Source organism: Leucopleurus acutus (assembly GCF_964270905.1).
Source record: "Leucopleurus acutus genome assembly, chromosome: 10".
Taxonomy (NCBI): Eukaryota; Metazoa; Chordata; class Mammalia; order Artiodactyla; family Delphinidae; genus Leucopleurus; species Leucopleurus acutus.
The window spans coordinates 24,148,227-24,164,986 of NC_139153.1; the positions used below are offsets into that span (position 1 = coordinate 24,148,227).

Here is a 16,760-nt window from a genome sequence, read left to right on the forward strand (position 1 = left end):
CGAACCCGTGCCTCTGCGTTGGCAGGCAGATTCTTAACCTCTGTGCCACCAGGGAAGTCCAAAAGTGGTTTTATTCTAATACTGACTTGCTGAAGGATGTGGACCCTCCTGGGGTGGGAATTGAGGGAAGTGATTTCATTCCAGATCGTTCAAAATGGAGCCACCAGGAATTGCTTGGGTCCTGGATCCTGTGAGCCCCAGCTCCAGCCCTGGCCACGTATAACAAGCCAGAAATAAGTTATTCATTTTGAACCTAGATCAGAGCTTGAAAAACAGTGGTTCTTGGGCTAAATATGGTCTGCAGATTTATATATATACTTAAAGAATTGAAAAGATTTCACATAAAAATTCAGAGGTTGAACCTCTCTTGGAAATGGAGGAGACTGGTCAATACCACCTTTGTTTCTGGAAATAGGAGCAAATGCCCCCTGTAGGTGGAGGGCGGGTGAGTGGCCACTGCTGTGTCAACCTCATTCCACACCTGGCAGGTGACCACCCGCATTACTTGCTTGCCCTTCCTACTGTTGCCTTTGTGGTTTCTGAGTCTTTCTCTCATGCTTCCTTTAGCCCAACAACTCCCATTACCTATGATGATATAAATGTCACAGTCATTATAAACTCACAGTATCTGCAGACCCAGAAACGAGATTTCCACCCGCCTTTGTCATGATAATATGCTCACCATAGAAGAAAATTTCAGTCTTTTCAGTCCTTTTTGTGACGTGAGAGAATTCTCTCCATTTGTGGATTTTCTGTTCCAAGTCTAACCTGCTGGTTTCTAAGTATCCCATTGTAAATACTCCTAAGAGCAGACAAGCTCACACTTGACTTCAATAGGTGGTTTAAAAATTACCACCTTCAATTTTTATGGTATCATAATCCTTGGACAAATTGCTTTTAATTCAGGCTGTGCCCTGAACACAGATGTGCCATTAATTTTCAAGGGTAGTTTGACTTTTATTTAGATGAATGTCTTGAGTTGACAGTGAAATGGCTGTCAGCTCTGGCCTAGTATTGATTGGAATGTCTCTGGAAGAAGCTTCAAAGAAAGCTGGCACTTAATGTGATGCTGGGCCCCTTAAGAGACAGACTCTAAACTCATGATTCGCGGTACTTGTTAATTGTCAGTAATGGCAATGGAATGAATAGCTGAGATGAAAAATGTCAGCCAGCCCCTTCGGCATACACAGGACTAGGTGTATTTTAGTGGCAGGGAGCAGGGCACAGTGCACAGTTAAGAAGTAAGGGCCCAGGGCTTCCCTGGTGGCACAGTGGTTGAGAGTCCGCCTGCCGATGCAGGGGACACGGGTTCGTGCCCCGGTCCGGGAATATCCCACATGCCGCGGAGCGGCTGGGCCCGTGAACCATGGCCGCTGAGCCTGCGCGTCCGGAGCCTGTGCTCCCCAACGGGAGAGGCCACAACGGTGAGAGACCCGCGTACCGCAAAAAAAAAAAAAAAAAGAAGTAGTAAGGGCCCATGTGGTCTGCATCTCTGTGGATTCTGTTCCTGGAATATTAAGCTGGTCTGGGTTTAAGGGTGTGATCTGAGAAGCTCAGCTGATCAAACATTGCCCCACTTGGTCCTTGTCTTCCTCCGAGGAAGCGGGTCAGGGATGAAGGGGAGAGAGATGCAGTTCTGAATAATTGTGATGGATGCTCTCATCTCGAGGAGACGGCTGGCATGTGAGCCTTTGGTTCACACCGATGTTTCCCTGTGACACTGCTCCTCTCTCCTGTGTGCTTATCACGCGAAATATTTATTCATTGACGGGAGGAATGTTGTGTTCGTATAAACCTTCTGATTAGGGTTGTACATTGCTCACTTCTTAAGCAGTCCTTTCAACTTGGAGTGTGCATCTGAGCGATTTTTCATCTTAAGTTCTTGTTTAGACCAAGGTCTCTCAACCTTCGTATGTTAGCGTTGACACCTAGGGCTGGATAATCATCTGTTGTTAAGGGCTGTCCTGTGCGTTGTACGATGTTTAGCAGCATCCTTGTCCTCTACCCACCAGATGCCAGTAGCAGCCCCCCCTCCACCTTCTCTGCAGTCGTGACAACCAGAAGTGTCTCCAGACTTTGCCAAATGTCATCCCTGGTTGAGGACCACGGATTTTTAGCCAAAGAAGGATCAGTCTCCAGCCCTTCTTTCCCTTTACTACTTCTTGATACTGTTTGATGCCTTAGTAAAGCATTAATTTTAAAAAATGCCATTTGGGGCTTCCCTGGTGGCGCAGTGGTTGAGAGTCCGCCTGCCGATGCAGGGGACACGGGTTCGTGCCCCGGTCCGGGAAGATCCCACGTGCCGCGGAGCGGCTGGGCCCGTGAGCCATGGCCGCTGAGCCTGCGCGTCCGGAGCCTGTGCTCCGCAATGGGAGAGGCCACAACAGTGAGAGGCTCGCGTACCGCAAAAAAAAAAAAAAAAATGCCATTTAGAATAGCCTTGGACTTGATATGGTACAAAGCATTTGGACCAGCATGCTCTAGTGTAAAGTAGGAGGGTTAGCTTCCCTCAGAATTTCTTTATAAAGTTGTGAAGTGGCAAACCGGTATTGATTGAAATCCATTTGGATTTAGCCAACCTCAAGTGAATTGAGATTTTCACAGTGGCTTGTTTATGGATCCAAGTGGGGACGAGGTATAGCTGTAAATCTCATTATCAATAAGATTACTTAAAATACGGCGTGAGATACGGGCAGTTATGAGGGGAGGGATGGGTAGACCATTCCTGAATTTGAGGGTACTGATTGAATTTTTTGTTTTTTGCTGCTCTCCTTTTACCAGAAACCTGAGTCACAACAAACTTTCTGAGATTGATCCTGCTGGTTTTGAGGACTTGCCAAATCTACAAGAAGTGTGAGTGCTTTTCCCCAAACTTCTGGGGGTTGGCGGGATGGAGAGCTCCTTGGAAAGATTCCCTCTTACGGCAGTGTCGCTCTCTTCCCTGGATCTGCAGTCTGAACTTGTTAGAAGGAGCATCTGTGAGGGACTGTCAGTGACAAACTGTCCTACTTAGTTAGTGCTCCTTCACTGAAGCCCCTCTCTTTTTCCTGGGCAGTCCAGCAGGTGTGGAGTTACTGGAAATCACAAGTCCATGGTGGGTGTATAGGCTTGTGGGAAGCCTGGTGGACCAGCTGGTTTAACACACCTGGCTAGTACTTCCCCCAGTTCCCAGGGCGCTAGAGCAGCCTGCTTTGCAGGGACATTTGCGCCAGCCCACCCCTTCTGTTTCCCAGGAAACCAAGGTATAGAGGAATAGATAGTAAGGTAGACTTTCTCTTCCCATCTCCAAAGAGAACTAGACATTACTGCCTTTGGAACTCTAGGCTTGCTGCCTCTTGCAGTATCCTTTAAATCAGGCCTCAATCTTTTCTTCTTCTCCTCCTCCTCCTCTTCCTCCTCCTCCTCCTCCTCTTCCTCCTCCTCCTCTTCCTCCTCCTCCTCCTCTTCCTCCTCCTCTTCCTCCTCCTCTTCTTCCTCCTCCTCCTCCTCTTCCTCCTCTTCCTCCTCTTCCTCCTCCTCCTCCTCTTCCTCCTCCTCCTTCTCCTCCTCCTCTTCCTCCTCCTCCTTTTCCTCCCCTCCTCCTCTTCCTCCTCCTCTTCCTCCTCTTCCTCTTCTTCCTCCTCCTTCCTCCTCCTTCTCCTCTTCCTCCTCCTCCTCCTCTCTCTTCCTCCTCTTCCTCTTCTTTTTCTTCTTTTTAATGTAAAGAATTCTGCTTTTAACATGGACGTTAGGGTTATGAGGATTTTAGTTCCACGGGGACTTTAGAGAAAAGCCATGCATACCCAAGGCAGAAAATTTGTAAACTGTAGAAATATGTAAAAACAAATGAAAATCACTAGAATTAGCACCCAGACCTAACCATTGTGAACACTTAGTGAAAAATATACACCTCTACACTTATAATTCTGGAATCAAGCTGTGTTTATATTGTGGTATTATGTCTGTTTTTTTACTTATCCTTACATTTTTGACTACTTTGTCATGTAAATTAAAAGGTTTCTACTATCCCATTTCAATTTTTGTGTAAAACTACTACCTGTGTAAAACTACTACCCATGAATATTCCATAAATTGTTCACCCAGTGCTTCTATTGTTAGATATTTTTTAGAGATTATTAAGTGCTTTACATATTTTACTTATTATATGTAACTGATAACAGTCCTTGTTTATTATTCTTCGATTCCATTGTTGACGATTTATCTAAAGGAAATTTAATCAGATGGTGCAATTTGTAAAATACTGGCATTCCCTACCGCCATCTCCAAATTCTCCAAGATGGCGTTTATGATTTCCATGTCTGTTTTAAAAAGGTTTCAACTTCCAAAGTTAAAGGAAGATCAGAGTTGGAAGGGGCTCTGGGAAATACTTTGTCCAGGATCATTATTTTCCCATAGGGTCAACTGACCAGTGGTCAGGGCAGGGAAGTTTGGAGTGGGCTTTTATGTTAGTTTGCCAAAAAGACCACAGACTGGGTGACTTCAAGGACGGAAACTTATTTTCTCACAGTTTTGGAGGCTGGAGGTTCAAGAGCAAGGTCCTGGCACGGTTGGTTTCCACTGAAGCCACCTTCTTGCCACCTCTTCATGTGGCCTTTCCTTTATATGTGCACTTCCCTGGTGCCTCTTGTGTGTGTCCAAATGTCCTCTTCTTAAAAGGGCACCAGCTATATTGGATTAGGACCCATCCATATGACCTCTTTCAAGACCCTTTCTCCAAATGCAGTCACATTCTGAGGTACTGAGGGCTAGGAGTCCAACATATGAATCTTGAGGGAATACAGTTCAGCCCGTCACAGTCACCCAAGATGATAAACGCAGTCCATGAAGGAACCGGTTTGCTTCATAACCCAGTGCTTTCCCCTGATCCAGGCTGCCTTTAATGCTTGTGGTTATGATATTCAACTTCTGCATGTTGAGTCTCAGAGCTTAGTGGTTTCTTTTAGAATTGGACAAAAACAAAAATTGAGGTGTTTCTTCTGGCATTATGCAAGCTTTCATTTAACATTTCCTCGAATACCTAGTATGAGCCAGGCACTGCTGTGCTGCTGGGAGCACAGGAGTGAATAAGACAGGCATACAGGGCTAGGATTAGGGTTGGCAAATGAGGCGTTCGCCTCAGGTGCAGAATTTAAGGGGTCTCTAAAAACTCAGCATTTGAGATAAACGATACCTTAATGCGGTATTTAAAACATCACAATGAATGCCCAAGAAACCCCGTGGTCAACAAAATACAAGAAGTTTTGGTAAAGTCAGGATCAGGTTTACTCACCTTTCCTTTGCCCCAGGCTCCAGTCTAGCTTGACGCGGCACTGTTGTCAATCCTGTCTTGGTGTGAAAACTTAGATACTCTGTTCTTAATGAATTTTGTTTTGTGTTCACTTTGATATTTAAAAAACACTGCATTCAGATATTCTTATCCTGGCTCTGGAGTTTTTCGGCGGCCCCTTAAATGCTGCTCCCCTTCTCCCCCAATCCTGGCGCTGCAGACAAACCTCGCCTCTCACAGGACTCACGTTAAGATGGGGCACGACCTAGGGGTAACAAGGAAACCAGTAGGACTCACTGGTGGTAAGTGTTAAGGCGGGCGTAGGACAGGGTCACGGGAGGATTTTCTTCTTTTGTGATTTTGGAGGGGTGATAACGGAGCCAGCGTGCTTAGGATGGTGATGATCAGATCAAGCAAATGTGAACGGTGTGGACAGGACAGGCTGCAAATACAGGCACCCAAGGAAGGAAGAGGACGAGGGCCGTTGTGCCAGGAGTGCATGAGGGGTGGGGTGTGTGGCCAGCGCCTGGGTCCTGCAGGGCCCTGGGGGTCATGTTAGGTTATGGTTCCAAAATCATTGGCCCTGCCATAAATTTGGGGCACAGTAGATGCTCCCATGAGCCTTTTCTGCATTATTCTCTCTAGTTTTCTTTTTCCATTGGTTCCTTCCCCAGACAGCCTTTCAATTTTCATTTGGTTTGGTTCCCTTGACCTCCGGCTTTTAATCCCCCTTCTACTTGGTGCTTTTTTGGAACGTAAACCCCACCCAGATCTAGAGCTGAGAGCATCTGACTTGCACCTGTCCTTCACTGGGGATGCTGGTTAGTCTTAAAAATAAATTCCCCGAGTCCCAACGGCCGCAGTAATCACAGCAGCACCACACTCAAACTTTGGGGAAGACTGCCTCACTTCATCCTGACACCAGTCCTATCTGATTTAAATTCTTTCCTTTACAGTTATTTTCTCCACTTTACAAAGGAGGAAATGGAAGCTCGGAGAGGTTAAATAAACCTGTGCAGTGTTGCCTAGTTGGTAAAGCTGAGAGCTGAACTCAAATCTGTTTGATTCCCAGAGCTGTGCATTTAACCCTGAAGCTGCACTGCCCTACATCCCCATACCCCCCTCATCTCAACCCACAGCCTTCCACCGAAGATTTTAAAAGGACAGGAAGTGCAGTGTTTATCTCCTGTATCACTCGTCCTGCACCAGTCTTCTCTCTCTAGGTACCGGGTGTTTCCTCTTAACTCCTCCAGACCCCTTGTCCAAACCCACACTCCCTCCAAGCCCAGCCTCCCTTCTCCCCTCCCAACCTGCCTTTTCTCCCTCCCCTGAGCTCCTGTTGAATTTAGGGACAGGAGGAGGCTCCTCACCCACTCCTCTGCGCTCTCTCTCTGCTGTGTGTGCCTTCTCTCCTTTTTCCCGCTAATGCACTCAGGAATGTTGACACGTGTAGCTGGCCACTGTGCCAAGCCGTCCACGCCTTATGGACATTCTACCTTTTTGAGACGGTTGGAGGAGTCGAGGCCTGGGAACCTGGCTGCATTTGCACAGCTAGTACATGGGAGAGTTGGGCCTGCAGTCCTCAGTCTAACTCCTGTCCCAAGCTCTCCATGGCAGCACTGCCTTCCTGGGTGTGGGAGTTGTAAAGACACGGATTACCCTTTATGGATGCAGTAGGGGGTACTGGGGAAAATGCACATTTGGTAGCAAGCAGACCTGGATTTGAGTTCTGGTTCTGCCCCTTATGGGGACTGTGTCCCTGGACAAGTTACTTACCTCTGTGCCTCTTTTCCCTCTTCTGGAACATGGGCATAATGACACGTTAGCAAATTATAATAATTATTCATTGGAGCTGATGTCCAGAGCCTTGCCCATGGGGAGGGTTCCCTGTGTGTTATTTCTCTTCTCTTCTGCTACTCTCAGAAGCACACAGCGCACACCCCGCGCCCCGAGCTGGGCGCCTTGTTAAGAAACAAATCCTTGAGGGCCGATAGGTTGAACCTTTACCACCGTGACCACCTCTGGTCCCTGGTGTCACACCGTGGGATGGACGAGACAAATTCCCCGGGGGCCCAGAGCAGTGGAACTTCTCACTGATAAGGATCGGAGCCCTTCCCGAAGGGAATTTTAATACATGACGGAGGCAGAAAGAGGCCGTCAGGAGTGCAGGTTGGGGAGGTGGAGAAGGATATTGAAGAAAAGAAAAAAATCACAGCCGACACACAATTGCTTCTAAATTAACTGGGTCTCCCGGGAGCTGTCAGTTCCTCCTAAACCCTGCACAGCCACTCGAGTCTGGAAAGCTGAGCGCAAGGGGAACCACAGGCTGGCAAAGCAGCGGGCAGTGGTTTAGCAGTGGTTTTATTTTGGAGGCCGGAACCACAGAGCATCGCAGGCCAGTGGGAGGGAGAGAGCGAGCCGTCGGAGGCCCCCGGAGGACGTGAGGATGCTCGTGCACCTGCTGCCAAGCCACCTGGTCCTCACTGCCCGCAGCCCCGAGGAAAGCCCACCAGGGAGGGCTTCCAGCCAGCGGGCCTGGACGGCGAGGCTCTGCTATTAATAAGAGGGGCTATTTATACCGGCCTCTTTCAAAACGGCACTCGGATCACGTTACTGCTGCCTGGCCCGGGAATGCTTCATGTGGGTGCTGTCGTGTGCTTTCCAGGGCTGTTGACCTAAAATGTTCCTGAAGGCGGCGAGGAAGGCTGAGTGTGCCCTGCCTCTGGGTATTTATGGCTCACCCTCTGGTGTCCCAGGCTTCTGCTCTCCCCCCTCCACGTGTGCGCGGTGTGTTTAAGGGCGGGGTGAGATCCCGAGGGGGTGTCCTGTGAGGCACTGCTTTGGGGCTATGAATACCCCCACCTGTTAAGCATGTACTGTACATCTGGCTCTCTCCTAGGCTGCTAGATTTAATGAGTTCAGCCATATCCTGCCAGAACCCTGTGAAGCTGGTGCTCGTACTTTGCACACACTGGGGAGATGGAAGCTAAGGCACAGTGAGGCTAAGTGACACGCCGAAGGCCATTCGATCGGTAGGGGTAGAATGGACCCGGGTCTGTCTGATGTAAAAATCTGAGCTAATCCCCTCCAAATAACCCCTGCTCTGCTGTGCCGTAACTAGGCCTCAGTTTCTTCTTTTAAGGTGAGGTGATGATTTAGTGCCTTCCTTAAAGGGTTGACATGTCATTCAGTGAGACGTGGCACATAAAGCCCTCAGCACAGAGCCTGGCACATAGAAAAGCGTTTGCCCTTGTTGTTTATAAGTGCTGACTTCAAGTAACTATATCCTATGTCACGATATTAAAATAACTGTATCCGGCCAGCTGGTATACACACTATATCGTAAGTCTTGCCAAAGTCGTTATGTAGTCTGCCTTATTCCCAAGTAGCTGAAAACACTAATAACAGTTATTGATTTGGAGTCTGTCCCTGACTCCAAAGTAGCGTGCTCCTACCTGCTACTGACGACTTTCTCCTGCTTGAGAAACAAAACGAACTGACGTTCCAACCCCCGGCCCAACTTTGACTGTTATTAGTGGCAGCTCCCTTTGTGTTTGGAAACAACCAAACTGCCTACGAATTGGCGGATCGGCTAAATAAATTATGGTCCATTCATACCGTTCATCCCAGCCGAGGAGCGGTCCACCGCTGGTTAAAAGAATTAGGGAGATTTCCAAGATCTCTTACTAAGGGGAAAACTGGTACTGAACAGTCTGTATAACACACAAGCATCTGCGTGAAAGAAAAACACGTGTCCATCCCTAGTAGCCGGCAGCTGGAGGAGGCCTACCAGAGGCCTGGAGGGCAAGGAAGCTGTATATTTCAATATGTATTCCTGGTGTTCTTTTTTGAAACAGTTTGGAATTTTACTGTGTGCTTGTCTCAGCTATCAGTACATAAATAAATATGGCCAAAAAGTTTTTAAAAACCAGAAAGCACTGTAAGTCAGAATGACCTGTGGGTTTGTTTTTCGTTGTTTCTTGATGCCTAATTCGACTGAGGCAGTCACAGTAGTGAAAGTCCTCAGAAGCATCCTTTTTTAACATTTTGCATCTTGCAGAATGTAAACGCTTCCTATAAACCAAGTCGAGGACGTAAATGGGAGTTTCAGAGAGAGCTGAGGGGGCCCAGGAGGGTGGGAAAGGCCCACCTTCACGTCTGCCCAGGGGGGACCCCCCGCCCCCACCCCCATATCTTTTTCACACCTTTTCCAGCTGCAGGGTTGGGCCACAATTCGCGGTCTGATGCTCCTGGAGCACTTCTCGGTCCTGAATCATCAGGAAAAGGTTCAGTTATAGAAGCCAGATATTTTAGAAGGATTTTTAGGGCCTTGGATGGAAGCAAATCTGGGGGGGAGTCCAAAGTGGGGGAAGATTGCACAGCCCGAGATATTCAGAAGATTTCATCAAACACAATCCTAAATTCCGACAACGTCTTTACGTGTGGAGACTGTGCTGAACTTCCTGAGGGCCCTTCCCCGCCCAGCTCTGGCTGTGCTATTTTTGACGGGTCTCTATTTCAGTCTGGCAAGTTGGTCGTGTCTCAGCGCGAGTTGGTCCTCCGTTGCCTTCTGAGGGTAGTGTTCTGGTTTCAACAAGGGGCAGCGTGAACAAAGAGAGAGCCAGCAGTGGTGGAGCTGACTCAGATTTACTAGCGGTTCTTTTTAAGTAGAAATGATCCAGAAGTAAGCTAGCCTTGTAGATCTTCTCCTTTGAGCTCCATCTGACCTTTTCATAAATCCAGCAGCCCTGCTGAGATCAGAGCCTGCGATTTCTGCCTCATCCTGTTGACTCCGGGCTGCTGATCCAGACCTAAAATGTCCTGTTCACCTTCAGCACTGGTCCACGGCACCTGCACACTCTGCTTCCAGCATCTGGGTCAAGATATGAGATATTATGATGATGCCCCTTCTCCTTGTTCATTTATTATTCTGTGAAATTGGGTGGAGCAGTTTGTCATATGTGCAGCAGGGGTGGCCTGAGACCGAGCTCATTCGGCCAGAGTTCCCCTACAGTAAAGTCCATACTGTTCATTTTGGGGTTTAAAATCAAGTCCAGTCCTAAGCGACTGCAGTGCAGTTACCATGTTACCCAAGGAATTATGGGCTTTCTGCCTGCTGGCCTTTTCGCTTGGTGGCTCTCCTTTGATTTGAAATTTAGAGAACTTACCTGTAAGGTGGGGAACAGTACTTGTACCTGGTTCCAACCTCAGAGGTGTAGCGATGCAGTGACATAATACTGTAGAGTTGCTACTGTCGCTATAAATAAGTAGAGGTAATGGTTAAGAACCTAAACTTTGGGGCTAGACACACAGGGCCACTGCCTTTTACTACTGGTGACCTTGGGCAAATTACTTAACATCTTAGTGATTCAGTTTCCCCATTGGTACAATGACATTGTTCATGGGGCCTGCCTTGTAGGGTTCTAAAGACGGGTCCGTGTACTGAAAGGCTCTTAGAGTCGTACCTGGCGCATAATAAGCCCTCAGTAAGTCAGCTGCCGCTATTATTATTATGACCCCCCAACATCTGTGTTGGAGAGTAAATCTGTAAGAAATGAAGAGTTCTTAAGCAAGCTGCCTTCTTGGCAACAGGCCCCTGACCTTAGTTTCCCTTGCTCTGGTAAGATCTGAGGCTGTCTTCTAGTAATACGTGCATTTACGGTACTGTGAAGATTTATTAGTAGAGATTCATACTGATGGAGAGTTTTCAGCATCCCTGTACCGAGATAGGAAACGGATCGCAGCAGGGGTGGAGAGATAAAAGGTGAAGGGGAAGCAATCTGATTTAGGGGGCGGTCAGATAAGAGACTGTTAAAGTAATTAATTGTCTCCTTCAACACACAAACAAGGGCCCTTTAAGTGGAGAAGGGATTTGCCGCATGATACAGATCTGCTTTCTCTCTGCCAGATGCTTCAGTCATGAAGCTATTGAAACAGACATTCTGTGTCCCTCAGCCCAGTAATTGCCAAGCTTCATCTCTAACTAGCTTTGGCACTGAAGAAGGCAAATGGGATAATTCAAGGCCTTTTCCCTTTTTTTAACCCTATTCATTTCTATAAAAGATGGCAGACAACCAGATTATTCTATTCAAGCAAACACTAGCTGTAAACTTGTATGAATACAGCTGTCATTTCAGTGGCCTTGTCTTCAAACCATAACAAGATGCTCTATGTAAGACATACTCTCTGCAAAAATGAGAGTAAGATAACCTAGCTTTATCCTTGATTCTGCATCCCAGATGCAGTTTCTTTCCAGCCCGTCACCCGGCAAAAAGCCTGAGCACTGCTTTGGCTTTCTTAAGGATTTTTGCACTCACTGTGCAAGCCTGATTTTCGATTCTCTTCTCAGATTTGGAAATACATGGCCATGTAAGGAGGCCAGATTCCGGAGCCTGTGGGGGCGGACCAGGCGAGCTGTGTTCTGGTTCTCAGGCTTCCCCTTCCATTCAGAGTCATGAACTATGGAAATACAGATTTAGAATATTCGAGCGGGAAGGGAGCTTGGGAAGCATCTGTGGTCTGAGGAGGATTTTCCGGTTGTCTGCGTGCAAAAGTGTGTGTATATATCCGTTATACGGATATATTCCTGGGAAACGTGTCTGGAGACTTCATCAGAGTTCAGAGAAGCTGGAATCTCAAATAGATGAGAATCTCCAAGTCCAGCTCCTTTGCTGTTGTACAGATGAGGCATTGGAGTAATTGGCCCACGTGTCCCAGCGCCAGGAACCCAACGGGACTGCGCGAGTCTTTGGCGCTGGGTCCGAACGTGTTGCCCTTTGGTGAGGGCAGAGCCGTGTCAGGGATGTGTACAAAACAACCAGGAGGGGGCGGTCTTTCCTCCCCAGATCCTTTTCTGACTGTTTCAGCCCACGAGGAGCTCTCTCACTGGGGGTCTTGAGGGCGCTGTCGTTCTGCATCACGCACCTTGGCCTGCGTTCGCAGTTCGCTGTCTGTTAGTCTTGATTTCTGAGCTAGATTGGAAGCTCCTAGAGGACGGGAGACATCTCCTGAGTGTTTATTCACAAACTCTGGGTGTGGTAAATAATTGGTTTTTGTGACCTGGCATAAATTCTCTCCCGTTAACAACTTGCTTTTAAATTCTTTATCTTGTATTCAGCATTACAACATAGCAGTCTTCCCATGGCCAACTCAGCACTGTTGTTTTTTTTTTTTTAATTTCCCTTTTATGTCTGTGATTTCTTATTATTACTTTGAATGATTCATTTCTTCTTGTTGTCATTACAGGTACCTCAATAACAATGAGTTGACAGCCATACCGTCGCTGGGTGCTGCCTCATCTCGTATCCTCTCTCTCTTTCTGTAAGTGGTACCATCTGGGGGACCCTGGACTGTGTGGGGAGGCCATGGTATCATCTTGCTGACATTTGGTGGCAGGGCAACTCGTGTTTCTAGGCTCACTGGTAAAAAAAAAAGGGGCCTTTCTCCATGTAGCTCTAATGATGATAACAAAAGCCTTGCTTGCTGTTTTGGGGTGTGTAGAATTAAAACCCAGAAGTTTTGCCTCATCTCTAATTTGGGGGGAAATTATCTTTTTAATGCCCAGGGGTACATAGAATGAAATTTCTTTGTCCTAGCGGTTAAGCTGCAATTTGAGTGAATAAACTCAACTTAAAAGAAGCTGTGTGCATGATAAGACAGTAGGCTCACCTTTGTGGTAATGAATTTGGGAATGTGACTCCACTCACTTTCATGGCTTAAAAAAAAAAAAAAACCACCAGCCTTCTGAAATCAATATAAAAGTAAGGAATTCGTTGTCATGGTCAAGTGTTAGACAACACACAGCGTGTCGATTATTATAGACAACACACTGGAGATGAAAAAGGGTATAAAGAAACTTAAATGAGAAAGAAAGGGAGGTAACTGAGAGCTACCCCACTTCTTCAGCAGTCAGCTGGAGGCGTTTGCTTGTTTGAAACTCGCCCAGAGGTCTTTCCAGATAAACCAGTCATGAGTCCAACAATTTTCTAGGCCAGATTTTAGTGACAGCTCCCCCAGCAGAGCGCCTCCCTCTTCACACCTAATTTCCTGTTCCCACACCAGCCCCACTGGTTTTTATTTGGTTTTTATTTTGCTGGTGTTGTAACTGGTCTGCTCACCTGTGGGTATCTCTTGTCGACCCTGAGCCAAGCAGAGGGACCTGGTGGGAAGGAGTCATCATCCGTCTGATGGTTGGTGCAGCTTTTAGATCTTCCGGTTTTGCTGGCCACAGGCCCTGCGATCCGGAGATGCCCTGTCCTTGTGAAACATGGTCTCAGGCTCAACCCTTTGCAAGGCACTGTGGGGTTGGGGAGCAGGGGGTTAGAATCGTGGCCCAGCCTTGTGTCCCGGACAGACAGATTCACCTCTCTGAACCTCATTTTCCTCGTCTGCAGAATGTGTTCCTGGCCCGCTGTACACATAGGGGCAGTGGGCCCGAGGTTCAAGGCGAGTGTGATGTGTATGAAGCTCCCTGTCCTGCACAGCCAGAGTAGGTGTTTGACAGATGACGGCTGGCTGCTGGCTGGTAGCTAGTTGTCACCTGGCCCCTTGGGCCTTGGCATGATCTCACCTTTAAGGGTCTGTGAGTCACTTCTTGTACCTGTGAAATGCTGGCGCAGAGGACGTAGCTCTTTGTCCCAAGATGGACAGTCAAGGATCTGACTCTCTTTTTGTACCCATCTGGCCTGCGGGGTCTGGCATCTGGAAGGTGTCTCATATTGCTCGTTAAATTAAATGAGTCACCCTTACCTGAGGCCAGTTAGGGACATGTCAATCCCTGGTATGTGTGTAGAGCAATGCACTGGAAGACGCTTTTAACTCCTTGCTATTTAAAGGACGGTTCTTGGACCAGCAGAGTCCTATTGGCACTGAGCTCGTTAGAAATGCGGGATCTCAAGTGTCATCCCAGCCTTGCTGAGTCAGAAGCTGCCTTCACAAGGTCCGCTGGCCACCTGCCTACTTGTTCAAGTTTGAGAAGCACTGCTTTCCCTCCCCTTGGTTGGGAAGCCAGGTCCAGAGAGAACATCTTTGTGTTACCAGACAGGAAACCAAGGCTGCCTGAGTTCCTGTAAGGTGCAAAATCGAGAGGTGAACCAAAACGGGACCCAAGTGCTCATTCACTGCTCCTTTCTCTTCCCCCCGGCACAGCAGGCAGGAGTGTGGCAGGTGACCCGTCCTTGCCCCGAGGGCCCGTGGTGCTCTGAATCAGGCCATGCTCTGCTCACTAAAAATACATTTCTGTTCCTTGGCCGAAGTGTCAGGAGCAGTGGGGCTGGTTGGCCTTGTTCCTGCTATTCCATTAGACAGCATTAAAATATGTAAAGTAGGACAGAAAGAAAAAAAAAAGACTCCCTCCTGGTTTTGATTCAGTTTGGAAAATGGAGGTTCGTAATGGCAGATACTACCTTTGGCCTGAAGCTGGTCTCCATCTGACTTGGTCAGTGATTGCCCTGAAAATACAAACACTGAAGGGTCTTTATCTTCCTTCTCTCTGAGGGGCCTGTGTTCTCCAATCTTAGACCCCTGGATCTAGTGCCTGCAGAGTTAGGCTAGCAGGGTGACATCGGGGTAGCAGGATTATAGATAATATTGCTCTCATCCTTCATGCCTTCCTGTATTTCCCGAGTGGGTCGTGCAAAGGACAGGGGAGAAAATAGCAGAGCGGGCAACAAATGAACATGATTTTCTCACCTCTCCATCCACATGATGATTGCAACCGTCCAGGCTTCGAAGAGCATGTTATGCTGGTGTGTTTGTGGCTTTTCAGAACCATAGCGGTAAAAGGTGTCACATGTTCAACAAACATTTAGTCGGTACCTTCTGTGCCCGTGCAGTTGGGGCCCAGAGTGACCTCGGAAAGATTCAGTGCCATCGCGTGTGGGAAGTTCCTGACATGATGTCTGCAAATGTGGTTGGTCAGTTAGCGTCATCAACGTTGACGCTGGTGGCCCTTCGTCTCCATATTCTCCCCTTTGTGGGCAGGAGGAGGATGAGAAGAATAATGAGAATGTGCAAAGGGACCAGATGGCTGAGGCTGTCTGAGTGAGAGGAGCTGGGACAACTTTCTGGGGACAAGGTTGTGGGCAGGCGGGGCAGGGAACAGGGGGGACCAGGCATATATCCAGCTCTGTCTCTGATGGTGTTGTGACGTGGGGCAGGGTGCTTTTTCCTCATCTGGTGAGTGAAGGGGTTGAAACACGTGGTAAAAGTACACTTGCAGCTTGTATATTCCTTCTGTGGCTCAGAAACGGAGAGTTGGGGCAGTAATGTCACAAAAGAAATACCCCTGTCCTGTAAGCACTGTTGCTGCCTTACGTCTTTCAGAAGTAGCAGCTTTGTGGTTTTCAGCTCAGACACCTGTAATGAGGGACTTTTGCCTCTGGATTTTGTTTGCCTGGAGAAGTCGGCTCTTCATCTCTGTGTTTGGTTTCCTGTCTCCCGTGTCCTTGTCAGTAACCCTGGTTCCTCACTCACAAGACAGTGTTCTGATCCCCCAGACACCAGTGCCCTTCTTTGCTGAGGTCACACTTGGGAGGGCTGTGTGGGAAAAGGGTTTGTTTCAAGTCCGGCTTTACTATCAGGGCCTCAAAACAGAGTTTTCTAGAGTTTGGGGAACTGGAGTCCTTCAGGAAAATTTCAGTTGGTTAATACTTTCTGATTAAAGGAATCAAATTCAATTAAAGTAGTTGTCAAAGAGCGGATTTTTATTTGCATCGCGTTCTGCAGATAATGCCAAAGCCATTTGTCCTTAATAACCAAAAAGCATTAAACTGGAGGAAAGCTTTTAATAGGATTGGGTTGGAGCGAGGGAGCTAAATTTGATAAAATAGTTCTCTGAAAAAGAAACAGACTTTTGTTCAACAGGGACAGAATCTGCTGGTAGATTTTCACGTTCGAGATTTTTTTTTTTCTAATTCCAAGTCCAGGAAACTCAAGTTATGATTCCCACAGCAACAGTAATTTCGTGTGATGCATAAGTGACGTTTCTGGGGAAGAAAAATTTCCAGTTTTCCTGTGGTGTTACTGCACTTGTATCACTGAGGAGATTGGTTCCAGTGGAAATGGTTGCGTTTTTTTTTCACTCCAAGGAGTAAAAAACTTGCTGTAAAATCGACTTTAGTTTTAAAGCACAGCAGCTTTGTCCCAGGTGTATTAGCTGTAGCATGTTTCCCATATGGCCCTTGGCTTTGTCCACGTAACTTCTTTTCCAGTTGGTGGTGCGTTTTGGGCCCTGTCCCCTACCCATGCCTTGCCGCTCCCCCTCCCCCAAGCTGTGGCCTTGATCAGGTAGGAGATCTTGGCTAAGATTCCGTGCACACAATTACCTGTGACTTTGTCATTGTGCTGTTAAAATCCTTAGGTTCTATGTTGCATTTGAAAACACATCAAAATACCTTTTACTTTGAATCTTCGGGGGGGGAAAAAACTTTTCTGAAAACTATATATATATATTTTTTTTTTTTTTTTTTGAAAATAGGATTACTCTTTCTTTTTT

General features: G+C 47.4%; 1 protein-coding gene across 1 annotated transcript in view; it reads left to right on the top strand.

Moving 5' to 3' along the window:
- The window catches only part of LRIG1 (leucine rich repeats and immunoglobulin like domains 1), a 120,313-nt gene that overhangs the window by 37,197 nt on the left and 66,356 nt on the right, over positions 1-16,760 (top strand). Inside the window, exons 2-3 of the mRNA XM_082848820.1 lie at positions 2,782-2,853; positions 12,512-12,586. Of these exons, the coding sequence (XP_082704946.1) occupies positions 2,782-2,853; positions 12,512-12,586 (147 nt within the window). The remainder of the gene's footprint in view (positions 1-2,781; positions 2,854-12,511; positions 12,587-16,760) is intronic.